The sequence below is a fragment of the Dermacentor silvarum genome, chromosome 3 (genome assembly GCF_013339745.2).
Source record: "Dermacentor silvarum isolate Dsil-2018 chromosome 3, BIME_Dsil_1.4, whole genome shotgun sequence".
NCBI classification, from domain to species: domain Eukaryota; kingdom Metazoa; phylum Arthropoda; class Arachnida; order Ixodida; family Ixodidae; genus Dermacentor; species Dermacentor silvarum.
The window spans coordinates 111814339-111828000 of NC_051156.1; the positions used below are offsets into that span (position 1 = coordinate 111814339).

The 13662-nt window shown below is 46.1% G+C and overlaps 1 protein-coding gene across 1 annotated transcript; it reads left to right on the plus strand.

The window, feature by feature from the left end:
• The first annotated feature begins 6313 nt into the window (after positions 1–6313).
• Positions 6314–7504, plus strand: LOC125944326 (uncharacterized). The gene has a single exon (XM_049664698.1). The coding sequence runs from the start codon at positions 6314–6316 to the stop codon at positions 7502–7504; it is 1191 nt and encodes a 396-aa protein (XP_049520655.1).
• The last annotated feature ends 6158 nt before the right edge of the window (positions 7505–13662 follow it).

The following is a 13662-nucleotide window of genomic DNA, read 5'->3' on the forward strand; positions in this document are numbered from 1 at the left end:
GTCGTCGAGTGACATGTTCTCCAGTTCCATCGCCACGACACTCACCCCTGCCGAACACTCCGAGCTTCTTCAGCTTCTACACCACTTCAGAAATTCCTTCGATGTTTCTCGATGTTCCCACCCCCATTACCCAGAAACATGCACCCCGAACATCACCGAGAGTGGAGGAATGCAAGAGCGAAAGCACTTCATAAGAAGTTTCAAAACGATGCGAACGTTGTCTATGTAGACGCGGCGGAATATGCAGACGGCCGACACATGGCAGTGGTGGCCTCAAATCAAGCGGGCCACTCGCTTGTCAGCGGCACCATTAAAACGGGAAAATCGGAAATCGCGGAAGAATCGGCCATAGCCCTGGCGGTCGCCTCTACAACGGCCAGCGTCAGAATCACTGATTCGAAAAGTGCGCTTCATAACTTCGCTAAGGGAAGGGTCTCGAAAGAGGCGCTAAGAATCTTGAGTAACTTTCGCGGGGAACGTGACGTTCATGTCATAGGGACGCCCACCCACTCCTCCCTCCCGGGCAACGAAACCGCACACATCCTAGCTCGAGAGTTAGCGAGCCGAGCAGGAGCAGGAACAACGCGGGGCCCGTGTGCGGAGAGAGACGGCATGGTCACTTACAATTAAATCGCCAAACACTACAGGTTAGGGAGGCAGTATTACCTTCCACCATACTCCTCATTAAATAAACAGCAGGCGGCAGCATGGCGCCTACTACAAACAAACACCTTCCCAAACCCGATCGCTTTTAATAATTTTTATCCAGAGCTCTACTCAGGTAAATGCAAAGACTGCAATCAGCGGGCGGACCTCAGACACATAATCTGGGCTTGCCCCAACATATTGGAGGCGCCAAACAACACATATACGAACGCGGAGCAGTAGGAGACCGCGCTTCTCAGCTCAGACAGCGAGCACCAACTGAAAGTCATCAGGCAAACCGAAGATGCCGCTAGGACCCAAGGGCTCCTGGCCGCCATCTAAGGGAGGGGAGATGAACTCCTCTTACACTTGCCGTTTTCAATAAAAGTTGTTTCTCTCTCTCCAGGGTGCAAAGGATGGGGGAACTCCAGCAACAATTACCAATTGATAAGAGGTATATTCGCGCTGTGTTCCTTCGGTCCAAGGACGCTACGAGTAGGAACGGCAGGTCAGTGTGAGGTACCGTCTCGAAAGGCACCAGCGACCAGCAGAGCGAGCCAAGCGGTGCCGATGCTGCTGGACGGAGGCGCGTGTTCTGCTTCACAAATTATTCTTGTCGGAGGCCGCTCTTGTCCAATTAGAATCATCCTTGGGGTGTACATTCATAAAGACTACGACCATGTAGGTCATGAGGTGATCATCCAAATTATTCACACGCTATATCTTCCCAGTCGTGTTCAGAAATTCATCAGGACCCTCCCCTCCGATCGCACCTTCTCAATTCGCTTGAACTGTCGAACGGCAGGACAGTCTCTCGCGCCGTGGAGTCCCACAAGCGTGAGCGTTTCCGCCAGTACTATTTATTTATTTGAAATACCTTACAGGCCCGTAGGACATTGTGTGAGGGGGGCGTCAAAATCCTAACATTGCCTACGCAACAGATGAAAAAGAAAACAAAGTACAACACATGGTAAATAAAATCTGCGCACACAGTCGCAGTACAGAAGATAATACCAAGCAATGCGTAAATAACAAAAATAATATGGTACACAAGATGAAGCCCGAGATAAAAAAAAACCGCATGGTGCATGGACAAGTGCGGAATTCATCAAAGCGTGTTATAGGATGATGTAAGGCAAGCACAATGTAAGGAAAAAAGGTAAACAAAATGCATATCAGAAAATCTGAAAGAAAAGAATACATCAAAATATGAATGGAGGCGTGCTAAACGATGGCTTTCGTGAAATTCGTAATGAGTTGGTGATGGAATGTGAGTGTGTGAGTGAAATAACCTTATTGAGGTCCAGAGAAGACGCAGGGGAGACACCGCGCCACCCGGCTATTCCCACGTAGGGGTATGTATCAGGATTATACAGAGATGTGATGTTGTCTGGTAGGTTATTCTATAATCAGATGGAGAGTGGAAGTGCTGATGAATTGAAAGCTAAAGTGTCACCAAAGATCCATGTAAAACTTAAATGATTGTGCAATTTTTTGGATGTGTGGGATGGGACATCGAGGTGAAATGAAGGTGGATCTATTGGAGTGCACATATTTGTGAAATTATGTTAGTTAGAGCGATGTCACGGCGTGTCCCTTAAGATTGAAGAGAAATATCAGTTTTAGTCTGAGTGACGCTTGAATGGTACTTATAGTTCCTTGAGATGAATTGTGCGGCCCTATTTTGGATGGAGTCCAATGTGGTGAACATGTTGTTATGATAGAGAGACCAAATGGAGGAAGCAAACTCAAGTTGTGGGCGAACAAAAGTAAGGTAAGCTAGTTTACGAATATTAGCAGGGACATTTCTGAGGGTACGGCTTAGGTACGCCAAAGGCTTTGAGGTGACGGCGCATGTGGATGTGAAATGAAATGTCAGTATCTGATGAGAGGTTAACACCAAGGTATTTGTAATGGGAAACGTGAGACAGTAAGTCGTCTTCAATATAGTATATATAGCTAGAATTGTTATGTTTGCGGCTGAATGACATGACTTTACATTTCGATACGTTAAGGGTCATTAACCATGTGTTGCACCACTCGTAAATAAGATGAAGATCTGATTGGAGTGCTTGGTTGTCATTAGCAGATTTAATGGGGCGGTAGATAATACAATCATCCTCGAATATTCGCCTCCAGGAAAAAAATGTTATGAGGTAAATCGTTTTTATAAATTAAAAATTATAATTTGACCAACTACGCTGCCCTGCGGCACACCGGAGGTAATTGGGGAAAGATTAGAGGAGAGATTATTACCAAGTATGAACTGTTGGCGATGCGAAAGGATGTTAAGAAGCTATGAGAATGTTACCGACTCTATAGACGGAGTTGTGATAATTTTGAAATCTTGCAGCAGTGAGCGACTCGGTCGAAGGCTTTATCGAAGTCAAGAAATATGCAACGAGTTTGCAGGTTATCGCTCATATTAAAATGCAAGTCAGCGGTCAATTCGAATAACTGTGTTTCGCAGGAATGAGTCCTTCTAAACCCATGTTGAATAGCGTGAAAAAAAAGTAATGGTGCTCTAGATGATTGAAAACATTAGACGCGATTACATGTTGTAGCATTTTGGTCCAAATGCACGTAGGAGATAGAGGGCGGCAATTTTCAGCTGAGGTTGTTTTTCCAGGTTTAAATATCGGTATTACATTAGCTATCTCCGAGGATGGTGTTCCAGTAGTTATTGATTGGTGAAAAGTGGAAAATAAAAAGTTACTAGACAGTGAGATGGTATTTTTATTCGTTTAGTATTAATACCATCTTACCGGCTGAAGTATAGATACCTTAAGGTGATTTATGAGACACATCATACCTTCTTCAGTTATTTCAGTGGGTTTCATGTAGTGGTAATTAAGATCGGGAACTTCTGAAAGATTGGAGTGATCTTCGCAAGTTAAGAAAGATGAAAAGAAGGTGTGGAATAATGTGGGCACAAATTTTCTGGGATGCCGCCCTTCGTCGATTAGCCTGGAAGCTATAACGGCAATACCGGAGGCGTAGTATATCATGTATGCAGATGATATCATCGGCTATTATGTTGATCCTGAAATCTCTCTCCATGAACAGGCGCCTCAGAAAGCTCTAGTCACAACTCAGTGCTGTTGTGCTCAGGTATGGCTTGAAATATATAAGCGTCGGAGAACATAAATATTTTTCTGTACCTAACAGGTATGAGTGCTGTTTATTTACATAAAGACCACTTAAACTACGGGTAGACCAACTACTCCTAGCTCAGGCGCCGATGGTACGTGTCCTTAGAACAGAAATTTACTAATCTCGCTTGGCAGCACCTTGGATGAAAAGTGGAAAATAACGGGAAGCAGAAGACCTGTACTTCATAAGCCGCATTACCAAGAAAGTCGTGTGGTGCGAGCACCAGAACGGCGTGCCTTCTTGCTTGAGCTTTATTATTTCGAAAGCATTCTGTGTTCCATGAGGCAGAAAATCCGGAGTGACCAAGCCATGGTCCCGAAAATGACCCGAGGGGCAAAGAGTAATAAAACGTAAGGGGACTTAACGGAGAGTAAAGTGAATTATGGTGAAGTGAAATGAATCAGTGTTGATTTAAGTGCATTAAGGTGAATTAAGACTGGTTGTTAGACATACCATTGGCCTTCGAAGAACTGAGTGCTTAAGATGAGATCATTGAATGTGGAAAAAAAAATAACTGAAGTTTGCTAACACTATAGTCATGCGTGCCATGGTTGTATAATTAGGCTATCACAATGTGAATTCGTAGCTACTTCGCGATGAGTTCAGAATAATTGCGGTCTGGTGATTAATGAACGCAGAGAAAGGAAAGCGAAGGACGGAAAGCAAACACGTTGTAGTACTTCGGAAATGGCTTTAATGGCGCTAACTTAAAGAAGTCATGATGCTTTCGCATTCAAATCACGTAAGAATACTTAAGTGACTTAATTTTACCGTCACTAATTATTTTACAAGCCCCATTCGTTTACCTGACAATGATACAATGGCATTGCCTTCAGTCCAATAACCCATTAACCGGAACGCCATGCGTACCGTGACAAGGTTACCGCGAATGTCTTCAGTGGGAATCTTAATGGGCGAAGTGTAACTAAACAAAAATGATGAACTGCTCCGTAGCCGTCATTCATGCACTCGTTTAGGGTCTCAGCGTTTTATTTTGGCGTCGCATTAGCCCTGTACCCCATAGTATGCCGCAAAAATTGCAACTGCGATACATCGACACTCGCGCCGTAGAATGGATTACAGCTTGCTCGCAACAAACCTCTCGGTGCTCGCCATCATCTAGTTTTTCGGTCGGCAGCTGGCACTAGCAGTCCATCTCTGCCAAGCAGATTATGATTGCGAAGCCTAACCTAAGCTAACCTAACCTAACCCAACCCAGGGACGGTTTTTCGATATGTCAATTACAGTTGTAATGGAGGTGCGGTGCACACGGTACTTGTGTACCGACAGCCACCTCAGGTAGGCCGCACCTACTCGGTGTGGCCTACGCGCGGCGAACATTGCGCCACCAGCGCACCTTGTTGAAATCTCCACCGTAAGAGCGAAGGCCTGTCCCCATTGCTGCGTGTTGCTGAAACCATCTTATATACCCAGATTTGCGCTGACTCACAACGCGGGCGATCGCTGATATTCGCAACGCAACTTTTGCTTCATCGCCCGCTGATGCCATTCACTGTCTTGCCATCCCAACGACCATCCAGATACGCGTCCGATGGTTTTCCTGTGCGGTTTACACTGCAATATTCTGGCGCATCAGGCTAACAGCGCCCGTACCATCCTTCGGCCGCTCCCGGATTTTCCCGAAGACACATCAGAACGACTGCTTCGGCACAAAGAACACCTCCGCTGCACCATACAAGCGCTTACACCTCCGTGTGGCTCTGGCAGTAGTGCGTCCAGAATCTCTGGTGGCGGGGGGGGGGGTGAAGTTTTGTGGGGGTTGGGGGCAAGCACTTCACTTTGCATAACATGCAACTTTCTTGCTTTAGCGAGAGGAATCCAACAGCAAATAAAATGCCTAATAATTATAAGTGGAATTCAATGCAAACCATCGAGAAAGCGGCTGGCCCTTCTTGAATTTAAGAATGAATGAATGAAAGAATTGAAAAACATTAAGGGAATAAAACAAAACACCGCATATCCACGGGCTAAATGATGATGAGTGGGTGAAGCTCCGGAGGGAATCATCGGTAAACCGTGAATCTTCCGTGTAATTCGCCCAGTCTCGCCGTACTAAATCGAACGATTGACTTCCACCAATGACACGCGCCATATGTGACGCCATTCCTATTTTATAACAGCGCCCTTCAGTATAATTGCACCATCTCCCGCTTAAGGGGACGCTAGCACAAACGCGTTAGAAACTTGCAGTACTCTCTAGTAAGGGGGAGAGGCCACAGCGTCTTACGCAGCCGTTTACACATGCCGGAACGTGCACCGCGTTTGCCGACGCCATCAGCGTTTATGAATACAGGGGTAAGGCGGAGAGGCCACAGCGTCTTACACCAACTTATTACACGGGCCATAACGCGCTAGCACAAACGCGTTAGAAACGCGCAGTCTTTCGTCAATGTTGGGTATTTATTGCCATCGTGGTGCGTGTGTCCATGTGCGCTTCGTGGCGTAGTGGTGGCGTAGTGGGCGTTCGGCGTTCGCACCGTTCGGACGTGTCATCATGTGCTCCCTTGTAGGGGAGGTTTCAGCGGCCGGTGTGGGCCGCGGTATCAGGTGTACTGAAAAGCCGGCTGAAGATTACCAGGTTGTTCTGCCTCATCTGCCCACAGGTGCGTCTGTTTTAAACACGGTGTTTTTGCATGGTGATGTAAAAGCCAGGCCATATCGAGTCGAGCATGTCCGAGACAACCTTGCGCGTCTCTCACTGCTGACGGAAGTGGTTGCCCTCGGGGCATACCAAATGAATCACCTGTGGGCAGTGACGTTTAAGGATGAGGAAGGCAAGAGGAAGATATTAGCGGCAGATGCGTTCAACGTTAAAGATCACCGCTGCACGGTCATCGACCCACGCGATCAAGGTGTCCGACTGAAGCTTTACTGGCTGCTTCATGGCGTACCGGACGATGACGTGCGAGTGGCTTTGGCGCCGTTTGGAAAAGTTACGGAAATCAGCAGAGACAAGTGGAAGGTCAAGGGATGCATCGACAAAGGATCAACAACCCGCTCGGTGACGCTGAAATTAAAGGTGGGCGTTACAGTGGATGACCTTCCTCACCAGCTGCGTGTTGCCGAAGACATGGCGCTCGTCTTCGTTCCTGGCAGAGCGCCGCTCTGCCTCCGATGCCTTGGCACCGGACACATCCGACGAGAGTGCCGCGTTCCACGATGTGGGATCTGTCGGCGCTTCGGCCACGATGACTCCCAGTGCGTGCGTTCTTATGCCAGCGTTACAGGCCCACTCCGTAGCGACGTTGTGTCAGAACACCTGATGGACGCCGCAGACGCCGAAGAAGCTAGCAGGGAATACAACGACGGCGCGAAGACTGCTGCAACGCCCCCTGAAGCTTCTTCAGGAGTTGTTCAGGAAGCGAATGGTGGTGCCGAGCCCTCGGCTGCAGCATCGGAAACGATGCTAGAGACTACAACAGATGACGCAGAAACGAAGGCCACAAACACGTCATTGTCAGTAGCGCAAGACGCCGACCAGGAGGTAACGGACGCCGAGATGCTCACGACCGGAAGCGTCGCTGCAAAGCGGCCTTACGAAGACTCCGACAACATAGGGAAAGCGAGTGCGTCCGGCACCGGCGAGCCTCCAACGAAGGCGTCGACTGGGCGGCGGTCTTCGGTTCAACCGAAGCCAAAGTTGCCGCCTGACCGTAGGGTGAATCCTACAACGCCTCCGCACTAGCGGAGGTGACGTTCCAGACGACTTCGACGAGGACCCCAAGAAATCCACTGTTGCGATGTGAGTAGGACGCCTGGCCAAGCAACCTCCATGAAATGGCGACTAACTTTAAATCTAGCCTTCGCGTTGCGACATTGAATGTGAGAGGACTGTATTCGCGCAGGAGGCAATGTCAGATTAGTAGCACCCTTTTGGAAAATGACGTTGACCTTCTGGCTGTACAAGAAACAAAAATTGAAAGTGAGGCGAAACAGAACAAGTGGTTCAAAGTTTTCGCTCTAGATACAATATATGTGTTTGCCATGCTGTTGGACGGTCAGGAGGCTGCGTCATTTTTATTCGCAATAGCATCGCGGTTGTTGAAAAATTGTCCGCCTGCGATAGTGGGACTGGTTGCATGTGATTTTGTTTTTTCTGGATTACAGTGGCGTGCTGTGTGCATTTACGCACCAAACAAAATGCATGAACGCGAAATTTTTTTCAGGCTATGCTGAAGGGTTTTTGAAAACAGAACGAAATATTGTGGTTCTAGGGGACTTTAATTGCGTCTGTAGAGCTGAGGACAAAACAACGGGTCTCAATGTGCGCGATAGAAGCGCTGAGCTTTTGAGTGTAATTGTGATTGAGAGAGAGCTTGAGGACATTGGTTATGTCATGACACGAGATGGCCAAGCACGATCTACACATTTTCAAGGTGACTCGCATGCGAGGCTAGATAGAATATACATACCGGCGAAGTTTGTACCAATATGCTCCTCTTATGAAACACAACACCTTAGTTTTAGTGACCATTGTTTGGTCACGGTTACCATTGGCGAAAAACGAAAGGTTGTGAAGTTTAACTGGTTTCTATGGAAGTTTAATGAGAAACTGCGGCAAGATGAAGTATTTGTCACAAGAGCCAAAGCATGCCTTTCAAATGCCCTTCATACTGAAACTAACAGCTTCATAGCAGTGTGGGAACAGTTTAAATGTGATATAAAAATTGCTGCAATTGATAGAGCGTGTGTATTACGTCACAAGGAAAGGCAACAAGAGAAACAGTTACGCAGTGAGCTGGAGTATATGTTAGGCGTCGAAAATGAAGTTCCTGGAGCTTTTAAAAAAGAAATAAAAGAGGTGAAAGCAAAGCTCGAGTTAATCGATGAAGATAAGTACCGCGGCGCAATGATAAGGGCGCGTACTGAAAGATTGTGGCTGGGCGAAACGCCCACTAAGCGTGTGCTTAGTGAAGAAAAGAAGGATGCAGCAAATAAACTGATAAATGAAATTCGATATCGTAACAAAATTACCCAAGAAAGCAAAGAGATAACACTTGCATTCGTTGAATTTTACACAGAGGTTCTTGGCCAAAAAATTGATGACCCCAAGCGCTTTCGAGTTGACTTTCTGTCCCTTATGCCGAGATTACAAGACACGGTTAGAGAGTCATTGGAATCTGAAATTACTGTGGCAGAAATTGAAGCGGCAATAGATGAATTAAGTAACGGCAAGTCACCCGGGCCGCATGGATTGGGTGCAGCCATATACAAGTTTCTTAAGACAGAAATGGCAATGGCTTTACATCGAGTGATCACTGAATGTTATGAAAAAAAGCAAGCACCCCTCTCTTTTAGGACAGCGCATGTAGTACTGATCCCCAAAACTGATGACCCTGCAAAGTTACTTTCAGTTGAGTCTTACCGTCCCATTAGTTTGACCAATACAGATTACAAATTATACATGAAGGTGTTAGCTAGACGGCTCCAAAGCGTTATTCAGTCCCTTGTTGGCCCGAATCAAACGTGTGGTATTAAAGGTAGAACAATTTTTACAAACATACACATAGCTAGAAGTATTCTGGAATGTTGTGACGCAATGCATGACCGCGTGGCCATGATTCAGTTAGACTTGCATAAAGCGTTCGATAAAGTTGTACATGAAGTTTTGTTTTTACTGCTGGAGCATGTAAATGTTGGATCTGTGATTACTGAAGGTGTGAAAATGGTGTATCATGATTGTACAGCCAAATTAGTGATTAACAAAGAATTAAGTGATTCAATTCCTGTGCGGTCAAGCGTGAAACAAGGATGTCCTTTGTCTCCTCTTCTTTTTGCGATTTACCTGGAACCCTTTTGTTTAGGTTTACTTGCAACACCGCGTATTCGAGGCTATACATTTTTGAGCAGTGAAATTAGGGTTCTAGCGTATGCGGACGACATAGCTGTGTTTTGTACTGATAAGAAAAGCGTGGAAGAAGTTGTCAAAATAGCTATAGCTTTCTGCACAGCAACAGGTAGCGCGATCAGTTGGCCGAAATGCCTCGGATTTTGGCATGGCATCTGGCAGAGCACACCCGATGTGTACTGCAATATGAATTGGACAACTTCCCCAGGAAAGTACCTTGGAGTTCCACTAAATTATTACCGAAATGCGGAAGAATATTGGTCTGAGGAAAACAAACGTGTTAAAAGTACTACCGATAAATGGGGTGGCCATAACTTTTCCGTATTTGCAAGAGCTTCCGTTTGCAATATTTTTTTAATTGCCAAAGTGTTTTACGTGTTGCAAGTGATGACCATGACCAGAAGTTCGGTTGAAAAATTCCACCGAGTATTCGCGACTTTTATATGGGGATCGCAGTGGGAGCGCACCAGCCGGTGCAATTTGTTTCATAAGGTGAAAAATGGGGGATTAGGGCTCTCGCATCTGTTCTTCAAGCAGTTGGTGAGCAGATTCTTCTTTGTGCGGGATCAAACTGATGTATTTTTGAGAACTGTGATCCAAGCACGATTACAGAATTATCTATCTGATTTTGTTGTATCATCGTTTTCTTTGAAAGCAGGACCGCTTAGTTCTTATTTGCGTGAAGTGGTAATGTCTATACGCTTGCTCAAGGCAAGGTTTTCATATGAATACTTATCTGATGTTACGAAAAAGCGTTTGTATTGTGATGTTCTTGATGTATTCTTACCAACACCTGTCTATCGAGCTGTCTACAAGCTAGGTCCTGAACGCGATGTGTTAAAGCGTGGTAAAAAATGCCGATCAGGCCCTCAGTTAAAACATTCTTTTTTCAAATACATGCCGACACTCTCCCTGTCAAGCCATGGTTACAAAGTAATGGTCTGTTTGTACCTTGGTCAGTAAATTGTTTAATCTGCAGGAAACCGGAAACAATAGAACATATTTTTCTAGACTGCCACGATGCCGTATTCCTGTGGGATGTCTTGCAAAGAACTCTTAAAAAAGAATTGCCATTAAACCGTTTTGGACTCCGGTTTCTTCCATGTGCGGATACAGGGGAAGTGCCGAGTGATATGCTAATGTTGCTTTGTATGCATAGCGTATGGAAGACCAGGATGGATGTTAGGCATGCCCATATACAGATTCACTCAGCAACACACTATTTTGCTCAGAGTGTTATCTACACCCGAGACTTGTTCAGAGCCCAATGTGAACCCCCAGAATGGCTACCTGTATTGGATCAATTGGCTTCTGTGAAACATTTTTAAGCCACATACACCGGCCGAGTTGTAGCTGGTGTATTTAGAATATGTACATGTGTATCTGATAATTTTTGTTTGTGTTTGTGAAATGGCAATAAATAATAAAAAAAAAGCTTCGTGGCGTAGTGGTTAGCGCCGCGCGTTCGGAAGCGAGGGGTCCCTGGTTCGATTCCGCGCTACGGACACAACTTTCGGAATTTTTTTTTCTCATAAAAGTAGACGTGGCTACCTACTACGACGACTACTACTACTACGACGACGACTACTACTACTACTACATACTACAGAGGAGGGGCAGACCCTAAGGAGCTTCGCCCCTAAAAGAAAATCATGAAAATAGAAAATAAGCCCCAAAATTCGACCTCAAGCCACCTCCTGAATTGTAGTGACAATGTGAACAGAGCACTGAAGGTACACGGTGGAGTGGTGGCGTGGACGCGGGAGGTCAACTCGGCCTCAGGAGGGGGGGGGGGGGGGCTAGAACCCCCGAACAACCCCCCCCCCCCTGGTGCGCCACTAGGTTTTGGCCTCTGGTGGGCTTACTCGTCCAGACAAGGTGGCGTTGCGAAGGGTACCTGGCGTGGTTGCGCTTGCTCCAGGTGTTACCGTGTATTAGATTCCACAATACAGTTGCCATATGGTGTTTCCTCTTCGTTCCATCTTCAGTGCACCAGTACTGAAAATGCTAACGTAACACATCTGCTGTGGAACTGTCTCTGACTTCATCACGCCCGCTTTTGCCACCTTCGTGCGACAGGCACTTTGCCAGGAGGCCCTCCCGACACACAATGCTGGATAGATGGCCCTCCACACCTTTCGATTTAGGACTACCGGCCCGAAACAAATTTGTATGTGTATCTATTGTCACGGTGTATGGACGGTGAAGAATGAGACAATATCAAAACTGCGAGTTACAAATTTAACTCTTTATTGAGCGAACTTGTGCCCAGCAAAAGCAGTAACACTCAAGCAGAACGACAGCGGCGAGCAAAGTTGGCAGTCGTCGAAAATCAGGGCCCGAATTCAGAAAAACTCCTCACACTGTAATTTTTCGTAAGAAATAATTTCAGGCAATCCGGATGGCAGACATATTAGCGAAGGGGCCAGCCAGTGGAAAAGCGGACTTACGAAACAAAAGTTTTGTGACTCTGGCCCCATATCTCCGGGTCAAGCCCGTTGGCTTTGATACATGACTCGTGGATTGTTCCAGGGTTATCACTGGTGCGCGCGAGCCTTCCAGGAAATGCTGCATAATCCGCGTAGTGCACACATGTACAATCAGATTACACAAGGTTCGGTGACGACAAACACAAGTGATAGAGCCAACGACAACCTTCGAGTAAGTTCCAAATCATGATTGGAATGTTGTTGGCGGGTTAAATACAGTTTACGAGAAAAGGATAAACAACTTGTCAATATCCCAAAAGCACGCTTCTGAACAAAATAGGCATAATACTCGATTTATTGCTACGTACGCATTCTTCCGGAACATTCCCGCCCTCAATTTTGTTTGCTCAGTAAGCCCATACCTAGTAATATTTGTGCGTTGAATTTTATTTTCATACCATTTTTAAACCTTACCTTAATCTGCTTTTAAATGTTTTGGTTCATGGTATGCAAAACCTACAGAAAGGTACTGATAAGGATCATCACACCCAGCCATCCTTCTATTATTTTTGGGTGGCGTCGCAGATCCGAAAGCGAAAAAAATGCCCGAGGGTTGTCGCGGTAGCACCCGGTTTGTCTCCCTACACTGAAGGAGAGAGAACCGGACAGAAAATTTAAAAAAAAACATAGAGACAAGTGTTACCCGCGCATACGCAAGAGCGTTCATTCTGCAATCAAAGCTGGTCACATAGCTCAGATGTCCTTAAAAAGCACAGGAGTGCTGTTAGAGCTCCGCATAAGTGCATGACGCTGGAATCATGGTCCCAGTCTCTTTTCTAATGTGAACGCTCGTTGAACAGAGCAATCACTGCATCAAACAGGATGAACGGTAGACTTGGTCTACTAACACATTTACAAAAAGTATACAAAGACAAAAAAACAGCTTCGATGTCTGAATGTACCAGCGATCTTCCTGAGCCGGCTGCTTTTCGATTGTACGGTCTTGTCAGCGGCAGGTGTTCAGATGCTGCTGCGCTAACGGTGGTAGAGTAATTTTCTGCTGCAAGGCGGGCAGGCAGACATGCAACCCATGCATTCACAAAGCGATCATGTGCAAAAAGCTGGCATCCGTTAAACGTTTCCTTTCTGCCGTGCGTGTTTGAGCGGGATAGTGCTGTGTGAGCGCTACAAGAGCAGCCGCTGTAACCTCACTGATGGTTTTAGGATATGGAATCTTTTTAAGTGCAACCGCGAGGTGAGGTTCATACTTAATATTTGAGAGTGGGCCTGTCGTGTGTCAGTAGCTGCAAAAACGCCCGTGTTCTTGCGTTGTAGTGCACGTTAAAAAACCCCAGGTGGTCAAAATTATTCCGGAGCCCTCCAATACGGCGTGCCTCATAATCAGAACTGGTTTTGGTACGTAAAACCCCAGAATTAAGAACAAATTCTATACTAAGCACAGTATTCGATAAAGTTTGGAGAATCATTCTCTAGTTTCATAATCACACCTTGTGGGAAGGACATAAGAACTCGTCGTCCACTGTCCTGTAATTTTCATCACGTGCA

Excerpts from the sequence above, each read along its gene's own strand:
- LOC125944326 (XM_049664698.1), top strand. The coding sequence starts at position 6,314 with ATGTGCTCCCTTGTAGGGGAGGTTTCAGCGGCCGGTGTGGGCCGCGGT.